General features: G+C 44.1%; 1 protein-coding gene across 5 annotated transcripts in view; it reads right to left on the reverse strand.

Annotated features, from left to right (window-relative positions):
- LOC136837764 (nitrilase and fragile histidine triad fusion protein NitFhit-like) overlaps positions 1-20,146 on the reverse strand; it is a 193,443-nt gene that overhangs the window by 104,668 nt on the left and 68,629 nt on the right. For all 5 annotated transcript variants that reach the window (XM_067102684.1, XM_067102683.1, XM_067102682.1 and 2 more), the window contains one exon: positions 18,721-18,896. In XM_067102684.1, coding sequence (XP_066958785.1) covers positions 18,721-18,896 — 176 coding nt within the window. The remainder of the gene's footprint in view (positions 1-18,720; positions 18,897-20,146) is intronic.

Below are 20,146 nucleotides of genomic sequence, written 5' to 3' on the forward strand. Positions count from 1 at the left end.
GTATCAAACTGTGTGTATGTTTCTGTTTGTGAAGACGCCAAACGTCTCGCCACTCCGATGGACGACGAACACACGAACACACACGTGTTTGGAAGAGACGGCGTCAGGCTCTTACAATCTCAGAAATTCTTTAGTCACTTTGTCGTAATTTTTGCACCGTTTTATATTAGCCATTACATAAAGATTTATATATAACAATGTGCGCAATTTCATGTACAATACAACAAAAAATACCTCATGATTGTAGCTTTTATCAGTTTTGAAATATTGTCATATAAATCACGGTAAGTGCCAAAATTTCAACCTTCGGTCAACTTTGACTCGACCGAAATGGTAAAAAATTTAAATTGTAAGCTAAACTCTTACATTCTAGTAATATTCAATCATTTACCTTCATTTTGCAACAAACGAGAAGTCTCTAGCACAATATTTTGAGTTATGGTGAATTTTTGAAAAAAAACCTTTTCTTTCCGTCCGCGTGCGCTAACTCTGCTGAAAATCTCAGAATTTCTTTAGTCACTTTGTCGTAATTTTTGCACCATTTTATATTAGCCTTTACATAAAGTTTTATATATGGAAATGTGCGCAATGTCATTTAGAATACAACAAAAAATAACTCATGGTTGTAGCTTTCATCAGTTTGGAAATATTTTCATATAAATCACGATAAGTGCCGAAATTTCAACCTTCGGTCAACTTTGACTCGACCGAAATGGTCGAAAAATGGAATTGTAAGCTAAAACTCTTACATTCTAGTAATATTCAATCATTTACCTTCATTTTGCAACAAACGGGAAGTCTCTAGCAAAATATTTCGATTTATGGTGAATTTTTGAAAAAAACTTTTTTTTACGTCTGCGCGTTACGAATTCATGCATCATTTTGTGATAATATTTTCTCTGTGTTGCTTTGATCGTTTTACAATTTGTTATATACCAAAATCATCGCAATTTAGTGTACAATACAACGAAAAAAAAACTCATTAGTTTTAACCATTTTGCTCACAGCGCGATTTGTATACAATTATATATGAAATTTTTTTCACGCTGTCATATATTCCAATATTTATATATGATAATGATAGTTTTTTCATTTCTGATGGTTGCATACTAAACTTCAGGCAATAAGAAAAAAAGGAGCCAAAAATGAACTCTTAATCTTAAAAACTAAGCGTGGTGTGATTTTTTGAAAAAAATTTTCTTTCCGCTTCGGCGCTAACTCTCAAATCCCGCCGGCATACGGCAGACACTTTTGTAAATAGAGGCTCAGCGTTTAAGGGTTAATTTTTCAGATTCAAATTCTACCGCTATTAATTCACATTCTGTGTTACTATACTTATTACAGATTTTTCCTTGATTAACGTCTCTCCCATATATCTCGGTTCCCCCTTGATTCCTATTTTTTCTATCTGATCTATAAGTTTGGAAACCCTTTATCTAATCATCTTAACCAGTCTCTTGGGAATACCAGGTTTCACTTATATTCATTATTTCTATTTTTTCAGTTTGGGTTAGTTCTCCTAAGAACTCTATCTTTCTTTTTGAGTTACTCTATGTTTTAGAACGGCACATTTACAGTTTGTAAACAGTACGGGTAAAATTAGATCAATTCAAAATTATCTACTGTACAGTCAAAGACATACAGAGAAACTGCTGTAATACGTAGGTTGGCTAACTTCGAACAAAGAGAGAGAGAGAGAGAGAGAGAGAGAGAGAGAGAGATAACAGTTGTCCTTATTTAAGAGAGTGAAATTTTTATGAATTATTACGGACACACACACACACACACACACAGAGAGAGAGAGAGAGAGAGAGAGAGAGAGAGAGAGAGAGAGAGAGAGAGAGAGAGAGAGAATTACAAGAAAAATTTGACCACTGATTAGCAATACTCCCCTCCTTGTCATGTTAAATGACATGTCTGACAGCTTTTGCCTTCACCTCCTTCTTACAAAAGATGAGGGAAGAATTTGTTCAAATAATACGAATTTTGTAATTACAGTTTTATTATTATTATTATTATTATTATTATTATTATTATTATTATTATTATTATTATTATTAATTATTATTATTATTATTATCATTATTTAATTTTATTAATCTTATTATTTGAAAATTAGTACTTATTATTAGGTAAAAAGTTTATTTATCATACAAATAAACATACCTATATACATGTACCATAAAAACTCATCTCACTAAAAGAGAGAGAGAGAGAGAGAGAGAGAGAGAGAGAGAGAGAGAGAGAGAGAGAGAGAGAGAGAGAGAGAGAGAGAGAGAGAGAGAGAGAGAGAGAGAGAGAGAGAGAGAGAGAAATTATTACTTTTAATAATATTTAATGTTATTTAATTTACACATAAAAGCTTGAAAACTTATAAATTATATAAAAAAAATTAAACAAACACTTTTGCTGGGTTTCTCAGTGTTCGCAAATTCACGTGTCTGTGAAAAACTCGCGTATGACCATTAGTTATGTTCCAATGAAAAATTCGTGTGTCTGTGAATTCGTGCAACTTGAATCGCGCAAGTTCGAGGTAATACTGTATTCCAGTTGTTTACTGCAGGCTTTTCTTAGATTTCTTATAGCAAAGCTTCCAAAACAGTGTTAGTCTTGTCATGCATTGCAATAAGATGCAGCATTAATTACAAGGACAATGACTTGGATTTGATGAATACTTCAAACACCTTACTTGGGTAGAAGTCCCACACCTCACTGTGGGACAACATTTTATAAAATTTCCTAGTAATCCAATTGTCACCAACATCCTGATCTCAGATTTCTTGGAGCATATCTTCACGTAAAGAGTAAAGAGAACTTTTCTATTTTATGGACTGAACATTCATGTAGTAATTTGTTAATTCCATGGACACTGACATGGTTTTGATCGGCCTTAACACAAACAATCTTTGTTGAAGTCCTACTTCTCAGCTTGGTGCATAATTTCATAAACTTCCTTGTTATTCATTTTCGAATAGTATCCTGGTCTCACATATAGAACAAGGTTTCCTATGAAAATTATTGGTCTATTTCAAGAGGGAGTGCATTGTCATCATCATCAGCATCATGGTTTCAGATTTCTTAGGGCAAAACTTCTTATGAAGAGAACTGGTTTGTGTCAGGAGGGACATCAATTACATCAACACAGAAATGGACTTGGTGACCCATTCAAACAAATGGTTTGAATGGAAGTCCCACTCCTCAGAATGGTGTATCCTGTTATAAATTTTTCCACATAATCAAAATGTCATCAGCATCCTCACCTTTGATTCTTATAGTAAGTTTCTCCATTTCACGATGAACTCCACTGCCTTACTTTGCAGAGTCAATTCCAAAGACAATGATATCCAACTCTCATCATCATCATCATCATCATCATCATCATCATCATCATCATCCTCATCCCCTCTCCATTTCAAGAGGAACTGTGCTGTTCTTATTGTGCAGAGCTATAATTTCATGGACAGTCATATGGGTTTAATGGACCTTTAAAAAAATAGCTTTAGTTGAAGTCCAACTAAACAGAATACTGCACTCCCAAAAAATTGCCTGGTATTTGAATTGTCTCAACATCCCCCATGTCAGATTCCTAAGTGTAAGGTTTCCAATGAAATGCATGTGTACTATATTTCATGCAAGACTTCTGAGAAAATTAAAATTTGGTGAAAGTGAAATAGATATGATGATATTTTCATATGAATGGCTTTATTTGAAGTCCATCTTCTAAGAGTTGTGCATTTCTTCCTAACTATCATTAGCATCATTGTCTCGGATTTCTTTTAGAAAGTCTTCCTATTGAGAGTACCGGCCTAGTTCATGAGGGACTGCATGGTCTGATGGTAAATGTTAATTCCAATGATACCGACAAAGCATTGATGGCCCTTTTAAAAGACAACTTGGGTTGTAATCCAATCTTCCTATGAAGATACTGATCTCTTCTTGATGAAATGCATTCCCTTATTGCGCAGTATTAATTCCATACACACTGACAGTGATTAAATGATTCTTTCAAACAAACAGCTTACGGCAGTAGTGGATCCTGTCACAAATTTTCCTGGTGATCCAACTGTCATAAGCATCCTCATTTCAGATTTCTTATAGTACATCTTCCTGTTCTATGGTGTACTGCATTGCTGTATTTTGCAGTGCTAATTCCATGCACTTTGACCTGGATTTGATAACCATTTCCAACAAATAAGCAGAAATGTTGGGTTGAAGTCATTCCTTCATAATGTTTCATGATACTCCAACTGTCATCACCATCCTCGACAAATCTTTTTTATTGCAAGTCTTCCTACAAAGAGTACTGGACTGTTTCATGAGGAACTGTGTTGCCTCACTGTGCAATGCTAATTCCACAGACAATATTATGGATCTAATAACCTTTTAAAAAACTGCATTAGGTAAAGTCTAACTCATCAGAGCAGCGCATTCTCTCTTTGAAATTTTCTGGCATTCTTACTGATATCATGATCCTCGTCTCAAATTTCTTATAGTAAATCCCCCTATGATGAGAATTGGTCTACTGTATTAATGAAGGACTGTATGCATTATTACATAGTGTTAATTCCATGGACATGACAAGGATCTGATGATATTATTAACAAATTCCCTGTGTTGAATTCTTACACTTCATAGTGGTGCATCCTCTAATAAAACTCCCTGCTATTCCCATTTTCATCAGCATCCTCATCTATTCAAATACATAGCTTTGCTGAAGTCAAATTCATACTGGTGGTGCATTCTCTTATAAAATTGCCTTGTATGCTAATTATCTTTAATATCTCCATGTCAGATTCCTTCGTCCTCAATACCTCCATGTCAGATTCCTAAGTGCAAGTCTTTCCACATCGAGTGCTGATCTATATCATGAACTCAGTTGTCTCATTTTACAATGTTAATTCCACTTACAATGACATAGGGATTTGATGATCCTTTCAAACATAGTTTGAGTTGAATTCCCACTACTCAGAGTGGTGCATCATCTAAAAAAATATGCTCATATTACAGTTTTCATCAGTATCCTCATCTCAGATGTCTTATAGCAAGTCTTCTTACACTGAATATTGGTCTGTCTCACAAGAGACTGCAAAACCTTACTGTGCAGTGTGAATTCACTATGATAACAATTTGATGACCTTTTCAATCAAAATGCTGCACCTATAGACCCAATTTACAGAATGGTGCATCTTTTCACAAGATTTCCAGGTATCCTAAATTTTGTCAATGTGTTCATTCCATGTTTCTTATAGCAAGTCTTCATACAAAGATATCTGGGCTATTTAATGAGGGACTATATTGCACTACTATGCAGTCTTAAGTCCATGGAAACTGCCATGAATTTCATATTTCTTATAAATAGCCAATGTTGAAGTCCTGCTCAGCAGAATGGTGTAATCCTTTTATCATATTCCCTGGAACTCCAGTTGTCATCAACATCCTCATCTCAGATTTCTTTTACAAGTAACCATATGAAAGGGTTGGTTTATTTTAATTAAACTGCATACTTTTATTTTGCAGTATTAAATTCATGGGTAAGGACATGGATTTGAATCCTTCCAAGTGAACAGCTTAGTATTCAAACTCAACTCAACATTCCCACATCAGATTTCTAAGTGCAGTCTTCCTACAAAGAGTTTTGGTCTGTTTTATACATAGCTTTACTGCCTTTTAAAACTGTCAATTCTGTAAACTCTGCCAGAGACATGATGATATTTTGAAAAATGTAACTTTGTTCAAAATCCCACTCATTAGTATAATGCATCCCTCCTAATATTTCTTGTTAACCTAATGGTCATAAACATCCTCGCCTCATTTCTTTCCAAAGGTCTCCCCATGAAGAATATGATCTATTTCATGAGGGACTGCATTGCCTTGTGGTGAAGTGTTAATTCCAAAGATACGGAGATAGAGTTGATAACCATTTTGAAGATATAATTCTAGGTGAAGTCTCATTCCTCTGAGTGAAGCAATTTTTTCATATTTACTGGTATCCTACTGTCCATAGCATGTTCTAGATTTCCTATAAAAAGTCTTCCTATGAATAATGATCTATTTCTTGAGGAAATGCATTGTATCCCTGTGCAGCATTAATTACATGTTAAGTGACCTAGGTTTAAAATATCCATCTGAAAAACTACATGGATTAATGTCTCAGCCTTCAGAGCAGTGAATACTTTCATATTTGCTAGTTTTCCAGTGGTCACCAGCAAGCTCTTCTATATTTCTTATAGCCAGTCTTTCTGATATTGGTCTATTCCATGAGGTAAATGTATTGCCTTATTGTGCAGAGTTAATTCCACTGAAACTGACATGGATTTGATGACTTTTCAAACAAATACCTTGAGTTGAAGTGTAAAGACATCCGTAAAGTCATTTGTGAAGTCTCTGCTAAAAGCGTTACTTGTAAAGTCTCTGCTGGGCAGGTTTTCTGTGGTGATGTCCCATTTTCTTTGCCTACAATTAGTCACACCTAACGCGCCAGGTCACGCAAAGTTCAATCATTTAAACTATGTATATATTTTGTTTACCTGCTGTCAAAAATGTATCACATGTTTCTTCTTTCACAGGCATCAGGATTGTATCCAATTCCATTTCTGTCTGTTCTTACATTGTAAAGTGTACTGGTTCGCTGTATTTATTGTTATTTATTATCGACCTCAGGTCACTGAGGTTTCCATTGTATTCTGTGACGCCAGTCTGCCGCTATATAAACTGCCTGGATCATGAATAAAGTAGCAGTAACCTTATCCTGTTCGTTTCTTTCGCACCTCTTAAAGTGTGACCCCGGAGTGGTTCCCGTAGCCATTAGCGGACCCAGATGGCAACTCTGTCTTGGCTTCAGGAACTTACTCACGCCCTTAGCAGACTAATTACGGCGCTGAACCAGTGTTTGGGCGTCCTGACTCTCGTCGGCAAAATCACCAGCGTCATTAGTGGACTCACACGGCACGCTTCCAAGTGCGTTTTGACGCGAGTACCCTACTCCAGTTAAGAGGGCAAAGAGCGAGTATGGACGCGGACATCCCTTCCCTCGTTCAGTTAACCGCTAACCTCGTGGATTCGGATGTCTACCTCCCCCCATATCACCCGCACCTGGCCCCCGCGCCAAGGCTCTCACGCTCCTCCACACCCCTGCCCGCGACCTGCACTCTCCCCTGCCTGGGGCCCTGCCCGGCAGGACAATCACAGGTTGCCCTGACCTTAAAACTGCCGCCGTTCACGCAGGGGAATCCATAGTCATGGCTGTACAGGGTGGAGAGCCAGTTCCGGATGGCAGAACTCACCGACGGGGTGCTGCAGGTGGACACCATACGCCCTGCCGGAGGAAATCTACAAAAAGCTCGTCCCGTGGGTGTCCGACGCACGCCCCCTCACCTACCACCTCCTGAAGAAGTCACTACTCGAGGCATGCTCCCCGCCGGTCGCCGAGCGGGCCGCCCGCGCCCTTGACCTCGCCATCAGCCCGCGGCAGGAGCAGAGCGTCATGGAGTCATGGGGCATGATAAAGGACCTCCTCACCCTCCCAGACACCGACGGCACCGGAAAACAAAACAAAATAAGCCTGTCGCGGGAGCTCCTCCTTCGTCAGCTCCTCCCGGAGGTCTGGACACAAATCCCTAAGCCCTACGCCATGCCCCTCAACGACCTGATCCGCACGGCGCAGAACCTGGCGGACTCCGTGAGGGCAACGAAGCGGGTACCAGCACCCGTACTACCAGTCAGCACCATCCAGCAGGAGGAGGGCGCAGAGCAGGAAGTCAATGCCGTCACCAGGACACAACAGGTGGAATTCACCGGGGCTGTGCCACTACCACAGTCGGTTCGGCAAGGACGCCCGGAACTGCATGCCGCCCTGTTCATTCGCCCGTTCAAAGAACAGGGGTGGCAGCGGCCAGCAGGACAGGCCGCCATGGCCCAAAACCAGTAGGCTTCTACGTCCGCGACACCGTCTCCAGCAGGATGATGCTGGTCGACACGGGGGCCGTTAGATCAATCTTCCCAGCAGCCAGAGAGGACCTCAAGCGAGAATCGGACCCGGCTGCCTTCCTGATGGCCGCCAACGAGTCCCCCATCCTCTCCTTCGGCACCAGGCCCCCGTCGATCTCCATCCTTGGCCGGAGATATTCCTGGGACTTCGTCACCGCGGACGTGAGGACCCCGCTCCTGGGTGCGGATTTCCTTGCCCACTTCGGGCTGGCAGTCGACATCGGTAGGAAGCGCCTCCTTGACACCGACTCCTGCCAGTCCCTCCTGTTGGCAACGGGACCCAAGGCGCCCACCATCTGATCCGCCACCCCCCACCAGTACTCACAGCTGCTGATGGAGTTCCTGGAAGTTTTCAGGCCCGAGCTCTGCCAAGTCCCCGGCGCCCCAGCCAAACATGGCATCTACCATCACATAAAGACAAAGGGCTCCCCTGCACACGCGAGGTTCCGGAGGCTTCCCCCGCGGTGCCTACAGGAGGCCAAGAACGCATTCGCTGAAATGGAGCGGATGGGAATCTGCAAGAAGGCCTCCAGCCCGTTGGCGTCCCCCCTCCACATGGTGCAGAAACCAGACAGCTCCTGGAGACCCTGCGGCGACTACAGGCGGCTTAACCTCGCAACGGAACCTGACCACTACCCCCCTGCCAAACATGCAGGACCTAACGGCTTCCTTCCACGGGGCCAAAATTTTTACTAAGTTGGATCTCTTGAAATCCTATTTTCAGGTACCAGGCGCGCCAGAGAACATACCAAAGACCGCCATCATCACGCCTTTCAGGTCCTACGTGTTCGCCTTCTCCACCTTCGGCCTGAGGAACGCCGGGGCGACTTTCCAGCGGCTCATAGACAGCATCCTGGGGGACCTGAAGTTCTGCGTCTGCTACGTAGATGATATCCTTATATTTTCCAGGTCCCACAGGGAGCACCAGAAACACATCTGGGCAGTCCTGCAGCGCCTACAGGAGAACGGCCTCGTATGTTTCGACAAGTGCACCTTCGGCGTCCAGAAAGCCAATTTCCTGGGCCACGAGATATCCCCGGATGGTGTCTGCCCGCTCACATCCAAAGTCGCAGCTGTCACCAGGTTCCCCGTCCCCACCTCCGTCAAGGCCGTCCAGGAGTTCCTCGGGATGGTGAACTATTACAGGGGGTTCATCCCAGGGATTGCGCACACCACAGCCCCCCATGATGGAATTCCGTCAGGGGGGCCGTGGTGTGCACGGCCTTCTGCTGGCTGGGTCCCCACAACAAGGACTTTGGTTGGCCTTTGAGTGTCTCCGTCAGGGGGGCCATGATGTGCGCGATCCCTGGGATGAACCTCCTGTAGTAGTTCACCATCCCGAGGAACTCCTGGACGGCCTTGACGGAGGTGGGGACGGGGAACCTGGTGACAGCTGCGACTTTGGATGTGAGCGGGCGGACACCATCCGGGGATATCTCGTGGCCCAGGAAATCGGCTTTCTGGACGCTGAAGGTGCACTTGTCCTGATGAAGGCCGCCCTCGCCAAGGCAACCGCCTTGGCCCACCAGGATCCCAATGCCCCTCTCCAGCTGACGACGGACGCCAGCAACGTCGCCTGTGGTGCTGTCTTGGAACAGGTCATCGACGGCGCCCCCCAGCCCACTGCCTTCTTCAGCAAGAAATTCAACCCTGCAGAGGCCCGTTACAGCACCTTCGACTGGGAACTCTGCGCAGTGTACCGTGCAGTCCGGCATTTCAAGTTCCTCCTGGAGGGCACACCCTTCACAATCTACACAGACCACCAGCCGCTGGTACACACCTTCACAAAGCAAGGGGACGCATGGTCTTCCAGGCGGCAGCGGCATCTCTTGGCCATCGACGAGTTCACCTGCTCCATCAAGTACCTCCCCAGCAAGAAAAACCCCATAGCGGACACCCTCTCCAGAGTCGAGATGAATGCGGTGCAGCTCGGGATCAACTACGAAGACCTCACCAGGGAACAGGCCGCCGACCCAGAGACCCCAACCTACCGCACCGCCATCACATCCCTGAAGTGGCGGGACGTGCCCCTCGCCCCCGGGGCCCCAAGTCTCCTCTGCAACGTCAATACCGGCCAGCCCCGCCCCCTGGTGCCAGCCTCCCACCGCCGCCAGGTATTCGACGTCATCCACGGCCTCTCACACCCCTCCGGCAGGACGACAGCCAAGCTGCTGTCAGGGAAGTTCGTCTGGCACGGAATGCAGAAGGACGCGAGGCCCTGGGCAAGGCAGTGCCTGCAGTGCCAAACCAGCAAGATGGGACGTCACACCGAGTCCGGGGTAGGCGAGTTCCCACAGCCAGAGGGACGCTTCGGCCACATCCACATCGACATCGTCGGGCCCCTTCCCCCATCAGGCGGGTCCAGATACCTCCTGACGGCGGTAGACCGCTCAACGTGGTGGCCCGAAGCCACGCCGATGCAAGAAGCCACCGCCAGCGCATATGCCGAGGCCCTGCTCTCCAGCTGGATCAGCCGCTTCGGCGTCCCAGACCACATCACAACCAACAGGGGTCCTGCTTTCCTGTCCGAATCATGGTCCTCCCTGGCTTGGCTGCTGGGGACAACGCATCACACCACCACGGCCTACAACCCTGCGGCCAACGGCTTAATCGAGCAGTTTCATAGGTCCCTGAAGGCGTCCCTTATGGACCGCTGCACCGCTGAGGACTGGAAGTACCAGCTGCCGTGGGTCCTCCTCGGGTTGAGAACCGCCCCCAGGGCTGACGGCACCCCGCTGCGGCTGAGAAAACCTGAGTGGCAGTGATCTAGTTTTGGTCCTGGAAGACACTACAACACTTAGGAGTACTGAAAGGCCTTAATATTGCCTAGTTCCATAACTGAGAATGATCATGTTCCATGGTTATTTTTTGTGGTCACCCAGTTATCATCACTATTTTTATCATTATCTTTTCATTTTTCTATCCTTCAACATGTACACACTTAGCAGAAAAGAAGTGTAAAAAGCACAGACTTGTCTTCAGTAAAGATGGCTTTGTTTCTGTATACCCAGCGATAAAGTATATTATCTAGTTCATTCTGAAATTTTCTGAAGTTTTCTTGAAAGTTTCCTGAGGAGCAAAATTATCAGCAAATAGGGATAAAAATAAACTTTGAAAGTTTTATCAGTCACTTTTTACGAGGAATGTAAATATGAATGATGCACTTTTTGCTAATATCCAGTTTGGAATGACATTATGAAACCTAACATACTTCAAAGAGAAACAAATATACAATAATGTTCTAAGTAAGTATCTGATGGGTCGCCAATCCTATTCTTATGCTTCTAGTATGGAATAAAATGAACAATATTTCTTATATTTTTAGCAAATTAAAGTTAGACAGTAACAATTTTGCAGACTGATTCTAAAATTCTGATCATTGTTTCTATTTGACTGACCTGTTGGGACACTGAAATCTTGCTTGACTAAAGCTATGTTGATTAAGCAGGATGAGGTGTTTTGTGTTTTACAACTGTTCTACAACAAAATTTTTTTTTAAAAGATCTGATATAATAAAATGTTAATAACAACTCATATAATTTTTGGAGAAACATTTACTGCTGAATTTTAGTGTTGGGAAGATGATGGTATATCCACTGATTACAAAAATTTGTTCCATATGGGATTGCTTGGCTGTTGAGTCCTTTACAGGTTTTAATAGAATTGTAGGGAAATTTCAGGACCAGCTGCAGAGTTAATTTTTTTGTTGATTCCTCTTTAATCACTTTAATAATAAACTCAGTATTCTCTGCAGTCTTGTTTACCTGACCTAGCTGTTTTCGCTCGCAACACCAGGAAGACTGCTGCTGCAAACAATGTGTCACTTTCTAGTATCAGTTTTATTACTAATAATTTTGCGAGAAATTTAATTCTGGCTATAACTGAAAACATGGAACAGTTTGCCTAGAGCAAATTTATTAATACTTTCTGCTGACATCTCCTGAAATCAGGTGTTTTGTTTTTATTTTCTATTTCCTCATATTTAATTACAGTATTAATTGTCGTTTCATTTGACTTGTCTCTTTCTCCAGGCTGATTTCCTTTTGGAGTCCTCTTGGGTTTAAAGTCTGTTGACTCTATCCATAAAGTTTTCACCTGAAGATTTGGAGAGAGAAACATAGAAAGGACTATTGTATTCATATCAAAAGAAGATAACAGTCTTAAAATTGAATCATGTAATTCATGAATTAATGATTTATTTGGAGCAAGCATGGGAAGAGGTGGCCTTGAGCTCATGAGAACTGACCAAAATAAAATATACAGGAGAGACAGAAAAGTTACCTCAAGGAAGACAGACTGAGGAGCCACAGAAGAGATCTAGGACAGTAACTGATCATGCAAATTACCTTTCACTCAACCCTATCATGAATGGAGACAAATGATGAAGCACTCCCAGTGTAAGAGCATTTTTCTAATCAGAGATGAGTAAGGACAACATAAAGCTTTAGTAAATAATTGGGATGAATATATTTTGTCTTCAAGTCAGTGTCCCTCATATTTCAACAATAAAAATTATTCAGTTCCACCTACGCATGTTTATTCAGACTGAAATCTGAGATTGATAATGGAATGTCTATTAACCCTTGAGTCTGGCTGATCTCTTATGACTTTGTAGTCATGTCCTGGTATCCTCATATGAGCCCGCTTATTTCACCACATGCAGTTTGAATGTAATTCTTCTGAAATAATTCATGTCTTGATTGAGCTATAAATAATTAATTGAGAACTTATCAAGACTTAACACAGTAAGTGGGCGAAGGCCACTTGTCCATAGAATTCTGTGAGGGGAGGCACTGCTATGAACACTGGGTTTTCCACGCCCAGTCCATTTTCAGGCGATTTTGATCACATCTGAATTTAGAAGTTTGGATGATGATCAAGTTGATAATTGAACATTCTGCATCAGCAAGAATACAGTGATGCTGAAAGTGATGTAGGCGCACACTATGAAGCATAAGTGATTGTGGAAGAAAGTCTTTTCTTGCATTTTGATGAAATGGCTGCATCCTGGGCAAAAGCTTTCTCAGCCAGCTGCTCACCTCCAGCAGAATGCTCTGTACAGTACCACAATCAATTAGGCCATGGCAAAGTAGAGCAGTAACACGTTTGGAAATGTAAATTAGTAGGTTACGATTGCCTGTAAAATGTACATCTGGAATTTTTGTCTTCCCTGAAAATATGTCTTGTCCCACTGGAGATTTTTCCACATAGGGTGTGTGAATTGTATGCCTTGTAAAGACATCTTCCTTACCCATTAATTACATTCATGTATTGCATCTATCAACATAGCAATAATCTCATGTATATATTTGCATGTACATTATGTCTCTTGTTATTGTTATTTGATTGACTGTTAACAAACACAAATTGCTCTCACTCAGCGTGCGGGTCATGGCGACCGGGGTCGGGCACCTCGTTTCCAACCGCACGCTGCTATGTATACCTTTGGCCAGGTAATAAATCAATCAGTACCCAGGTCTGTCTTCTTTGACCTCACAACTGGTGACCCGAGGAACGATGTTAAATATAGTGGTTTTGGCTTCGCCATTAACAGACTCACTACGGCCGCTTTACCTTCAGAGAGCCTTTAACGGAACCATACAGTGACAAAGTCTAGACCTCTGAAAGCTCCTTCCTCAGAGAACACCAACGCCACTAACGGACTAATTACGGTGTGCCTTCTTCAGGTACATTCTGGTGTTCTCGAACAGTTTGGCCCTGCCATTTACGATTCACATTGACCATATTCAGAGGTCATTAACGGAACCACACAGCATATAGTTTTGACTTCTGACAAGCCGCAAATACCATTAACGGACTAAATACGGCACTTATTTCGCGTTTTGGTGTAAGGCAAAATGTCAGACACTGAGGTAGAAAGTTGTTCCAAGGACACAGATCCTCTGCATCTCCCTCTCGCCTTCAAAGGCAGCAGTACGCCAGGCGATGAAACTGCCACTGTTCTCGCGGCAAAATACTGCATCCTGGTTCCTGCGGGCAGATGTCCATTTCCGGGTAGCTAAAATCACGGATGAGGAAACCAAAGTGGACGTCACCATGACAACATTGCCGGAGGAGGTCTTCAACAAGATCACCCCATGGTTGGACTCACAGCCGGGCAAAGTCAAGTATGAAGACCTACGAAAGAAGCTCATTGACACATACTCCATGCCCTTCCCAGAGAGAGCCCTGATGAACCAGCCCCTGGGGAACACATCACCCAGGAATGCCTGGGACGAATTACGAGGTCTCCTGATGCTGCCGGGCTTCGACACAGACAGATGGAAGAAGGAGATCAGCTTGTCGTGGGAAATTTTCCTGCTGCGCCTTCCGTAGCAGGTGAGGACACAAATCATGGAAGCAGACACGTTCTCGATGGACGAATTGTGAGCGTCGCACACAAACTCCATGAGGCCACCAAGGCCTCCAGGCACACCGCAACACCTGCAGCCTGCAGTCTGGTAGCAGAAGAAGCCGAAGAGGGGGACACAAATGTGGTATACAGGAAGAAGGCGCTGCCGCAGCAGCAGAAGTCGAGGACAAATCCAGTCTGGTGTTACTTCCATTGGAGGTTCGGAAAGGACGCCAAGAATTGCAGACCTCCTGTTCTTCCATAAAAAACTATAAAGGTGGCCATCATATCAGCAGTGGCTGCAAACCTTAGAAAACCCCAGCCAGTAGGATTCTTCATCCACAACGCCATATGGGGACAACAGCAGCTGGTAGACACAGGGGCTATGCAGTCGGTATTTCCGCCGTTGAGGGAGGACCGCGACTGTACATCCGATGCCACAGCTGCACTAGTGGTCGCAAATGGAAACCCCATCCGCTGCCATGGAACTCGGACCTGCAGAATATCCATCCTGGGCCATAAATATGAATGGCCCTTCATCGTCGCGGATGTCAAGTTTCCCTTACTGGGCGCCGGTTTCCTCGCACATCACGGACTGCTGGTAGACGTCGGCTGAAAATGCCTGCTGGATACTGGAACCTGCTGCTCCTGACCGCTCTCCACCGGACCAGGAATACCCACCGTATGCGCCATCTCATCAAACAAATACAGCGGCCTCCTGCACGAATTCCCAGATGTCTTTAAGCCAGAACTGCGTCAGGTGCCAGGTACCCAGGCCAAGCACAGCATCCATCACTACATCACCACCACAGGCCCACCAACACATGCCAAGTTCTGCCACCTGCCACCCAAGAAACTCCAGGATGCTAAACGAGCATTCGCCATGATGGAAAGGATGGGTATCTGCAAAAAGGCATCGAGTCCACGGGCGTCCCCCCTCCACATGGTGAAGAAACCAGACAGTTCCTGAAGGCCCTGTGGCGACTATCGTCGGCTGAACCTAGTGACAACACCAGACCACTATCCCCTGCCAAACATGCAGGACCTAACAGGAGCCCTGCACGGGGCCATGATATTCACAAAAATGGATTTGCTGACGTCCTATTTTCAGGTACCAGTCCATCCCGATGACATTCCGAAGACAGCCATCATCACGCTGTTCGGGACATATACCTTCTCCTAATCCACCTTCGGCCTCAGGAATGCCAAGGCCACATTCCAGCACCTTATGGACAGCATCTTGAGGGACCTACCCTTCTGCGTCTGCTACATGGACGACATCCTGATCTCCAGGTCCCTGGAGGAGCACCTGGGTCACGTCCAGGCTGTGCTGAAACATCTTCAAGAGAACGGATTGGTCGTCAGATTCAACAAATGTACCTTTGGAGTGGAGAAGGTAGACTTCATGGGACACGAGGTCTCTCCAACTGGTGTCCGCCCCATTGGTCTCCAAGGTGGATGCAGTGAAGGATTTTCCAGCACCAAAAACAATCAAGTCCCTGCAGGAGTTCCTCGGCATGGTCAACTACTGCTGATGTTTTGTGCTGGACATCGCCTGCATCATGTATCCCCTAACCAGAGTGCTGAAAGCACTGACTTGGAAGCCCACAGCAAAAGGCGTTTGAACAGACAAAGGCAGCCCTCGCCAAAGCCACCACCTTAACATATCAAGACCCACCGCCCCCCTGAGACTTACCACCGATGCCAGCAACGTCGCTTGCGGAGCTGTGCTGGAGCAGATGGCAGACAGTTCCACCCGCCTGCTTGCTTTTTTTAGCCGCAAGTTAAAGCCACCGGAGACCTGCTACAGTGCACTTGACAGGGAACTGCTGGCAATCTACCAAGCCGTGCGGCACTTCAAGTACCTCTTGGACAGCAACCCTTTCACCATCCTGACAGACCACAAGCCATTGGTACATGCGTTCACGAAGGCGGGAGACACATGGTCGGCGAGACAGCAATGGCACCTGGCTGCTATCTCGGAATTCGGATATAAGGCAAGAAGAACCTAGTAGCCAATGCCCTATCAAGAACTGAAATAAATTCAGTCCGCCTGGGCATAGACTATGAAGACCTGGCGAAGGAGCAGGCCACAGACCCAGAAACGGCAGCTTACTGCAAGGCACTTACTGCACTGAAGTGGGAAGACGTGCCAGTGGGTGAATCCGGATCGACACTTCTCTGCGACACCAGCACAGGCTGCCCACGCCCGCTGATACCCACGTTCACGAAGAAAGCAGGCGTTCGACATCCATCAGGGCGAACAACAACGCACCTGATGACAGAGAAATTCATGTGGCACAGGATCAGGAAGGACGTAAGAGAATGGGTGAAGAACTGCACACCGTGCCAGACAAGTAAGATCACCTGCACACGGAATCAGGCATCGGAGACTTCCCTCAACCATGACAGCGTTTTGGGCACATCCACGTACAAGTCGTAAGACCTCTGCCGCAATCAGGGGGCGCCAGATACCTCCTGACAATCATAGACTGTTCCACAAGATGGCTGGAAGCAACCCCAATGGTAGAAGCATCAACAAGCGCCTGCGCGGAAGCCCTACTATCAAGTTGGATAAGCTGTTTCGATGTGCTGGACAATATAACTACAGACAGGGGCCCGGCATTCTTATCGAAACTCTGGGTCTACCTGGAACGCCTGATGGGGACAACACTCCACAGTACGACAGCATACAACCCGGCAGCCAACGGTATGGTGGAAAGGACCCACCGTTCACTGAAAGCAGCTATGATGGCATGTTGTATTTACAAAAATTGGAAGGCACAGCTGCCCTGGGTCCTGCTGGGTCTCCGCACTGCACCAAGGGCAAACGGCGAGGAATCTCCAGCATAGAAAGTCTACAGCGAACCACTGGCTGTACCTGGAGAATTCTTCCCCACAGAGCCGTATGACCCAGGTATGCCCCTTCCAAGGCTAAGAGAAATTGCAAAGAAGTTCACACCCTGACGAAAGACTTTCGCGGACAGGACCCACAACTTCAGCCCAGAAGTCCTGAAAACCTGTATACATCTTCAAGGGGAACGACGCCCACCACCCACCCTTGACCAGACCATACAGAGGACCATACCGAGTCATCAGTAGAACATCCAAGGCCTACTTCGTCAACATCCATGGGCAGGAAGACTGGATATCTGTCGACAGTTTAAAGCCAGCCTTCCTAATGGACAGCGGAACCCGGGAGGAAACCGGCAGACGTCCCAGAATTCCTCCACAAAACAAGACCTCGGATGAAGTGATCAGCATCCTGAAGCGAAGTCGATGACGTCCCAAGGGCCGCAATAAGGATATCATCAGCCTGGCAAAACCGCCAGACGATTCAGCAATCGAAGCCGACCCACAACCGCTGATATCAAGAACTTGGGGTCCGCTCCCGCTCCCAAGAAGATACCGTGATTAATATTCAACAGATCTTCCAATCATTATTTCATAATAATTGTCTTGGGGGGGAGTACTTGTAAAGACATCTTCTTTACCCATTAATTACGATCATGTATCGCATCTATCAACACAGCAAGAATCTCGTGTATATATTTGTCTGTAGAATTTCCTGGCCTTTTCGCCAATATATATTTTCCCACTATATGTACATTATGTCTCTTGTTATTGTTATTTGATTGACTGTTAACAAACACAACTTGCTCTCGCTCAGCGTGTGGGTCACGGTGACCAGGGATTGGGCACCTTGTTTCTGTCCGCACACTGCTATGTATACCTTTGCCCAGTTAACAAATCAATCATTATCCAGTTCTGTCTTCTTTGACCTCACAACCTAAATTACACAAGTCAGCTCCTTATTTCAATCCTGCACCTTGAGTGGAACACCTATTCCTTCCCTCCATAATTCCCTAGTAAAACTACCTATCACCAATTATTATGAAGATGAAACCTGTGTTAATGATTAATACAGTGCTATGTTCATAATGACATAAGTGAATTTTACTTGGGTGGCAGACAGTAGTACATAAAGAGAAATTAAAATGCTTGTAATGTTGTTGGGTCAATATGGTAGTAGTTTTCCACTGTCACTGCAGCAATCAAATATTATAATGTTAAAGTAGACACATGTGGGTTCTCAATAGGCTCACTGTGCATTAAGTCAAGAAGATAGAACTTCTGACAGGTAGGATAAGGGCTCTCCTTTGCGAGTCTCAATAATCTTCTAGGTATCAATTCACTCGTATTAATTAGCAATTCATTTTTCCTTTGTTCTCCTTATTAGTTATCAAGACTTTTGTGAACTGTATGAACACAGCAAGATCATATACAGTAGTTACTTGGAAGATGAGCCATCATAAAAATTAAATATACTCAACATTTCACTTCATATTAAGTTCACTGGGACAAAAATCCTTATAGCTTACCTCAATGGTTTGACCAGCTGCTGGACCATCTTGAAGAGCCACTTGAAAACTCTCTGGTTCATATTCTTGAATGATTATTTCAAGAACTATTTGTGTTAACTGGACCAAGTCACAAATTTCACTTGCAGTTAAATCAAGAAACCTTTTAGCAGGTCTTTCTGGTGTTACAAGAACATCTGCCTTTTTGTTAAGGATAAATACAAATAGCACTGCACGATATTTCAGAGCTCTACACTTCTTAAGAGCAAAACAAAATGTTTGAAGATTATTGGTTTACTATGAATCAGCATCAAACTTATCAAATAATTATGAAATAAAAAGTCAAAAGCTGATTCTGACTACATTTTTCTTTTCCTTTCTTTTCTCTAAATCTTCAGCTGAAAACCCTAAAGGGCAGAGTAAACACTCTATATAAGCCCAAGATGGCTCCCAAATGAAATCAACCAACAAAGAGAGACAATTTATAGGAAAAGGTGATTAATAAATAAATGAGAGAATAAAAAATAAAACTGATACATGCAAAACTCTGGAGACATCAGCAAAAACCAGGAATGAATTTACTCCTCACTTAAATTTTTGGAGATCAGAAGATTCTAAAACCTCACTAGACAAACTATCCCACATTTTAGCTGTACCAAACTAAGTAATGTTAAACCTGATGGTAGAAAACAGCACACTGGTTGCAGCAGCAGCATTTCTAATGTTGTGAGCAAAAATAGTTACGCCAAGTAAAGAAGAGTGCAGAAGATGTCTGTCGTTGTAGTACATTTTATGCAACATACATAATGAACTCACTTTACATTTATGCAATGAGTCTACATTAATAGCTGGTAAAATACACTTGACTGATGACAAACTCTATCCCAGAGTTTGAGATGAGAGTCAGCAATGGAAGACCACACTGGAGAACAGCACTTCTTCCTGGAACATTCTAAAACATTTCCTTAAGATACCAACTTTTTGAGCTTCAGAGGAGTTAAGCTTCATGTCCTAAAGCCTAAGCCACACATGAATACATTCCAAATCTCTATTAAAAGATTCTGCAACCACATACCTAAGGCATGGAGAAGGAACAATATACAGAAGGCATAAGCAATCAGTTGTTCTCCAGACCTTAAACATGTCACAGTATAGATAACAAATAGCAAAAGCCCAAGAACTTTACCCTGGGGAACACTTAAAATGACATTACTAAAGCCATCAACACAGACCCTTTGGGTTTTGCCTATTAAAAACTCATTTAAAATATTAATAAAAGGTCCACCAATTCCCAACAATCTTAGATTGCACATGAGTGCTTCATGATTCACGCAGTCAAAGGCTGAACTAAAATCTAGACCGACCATGCATACTTCTGTACCCTCATCAAGAGCACTCTGCAAGGCAGCAGATATTGACAAGAGTTCATCACAATACCAAGGCCTGT

This window comes from Macrobrachium rosenbergii, chromosome 59 (assembly GCF_040412425.1).
Source record: "Macrobrachium rosenbergii isolate ZJJX-2024 chromosome 59, ASM4041242v1, whole genome shotgun sequence".
NCBI classification, from domain to species: Eukaryota; Metazoa; Arthropoda; class Malacostraca; order Decapoda; family Palaemonidae; genus Macrobrachium; species Macrobrachium rosenbergii.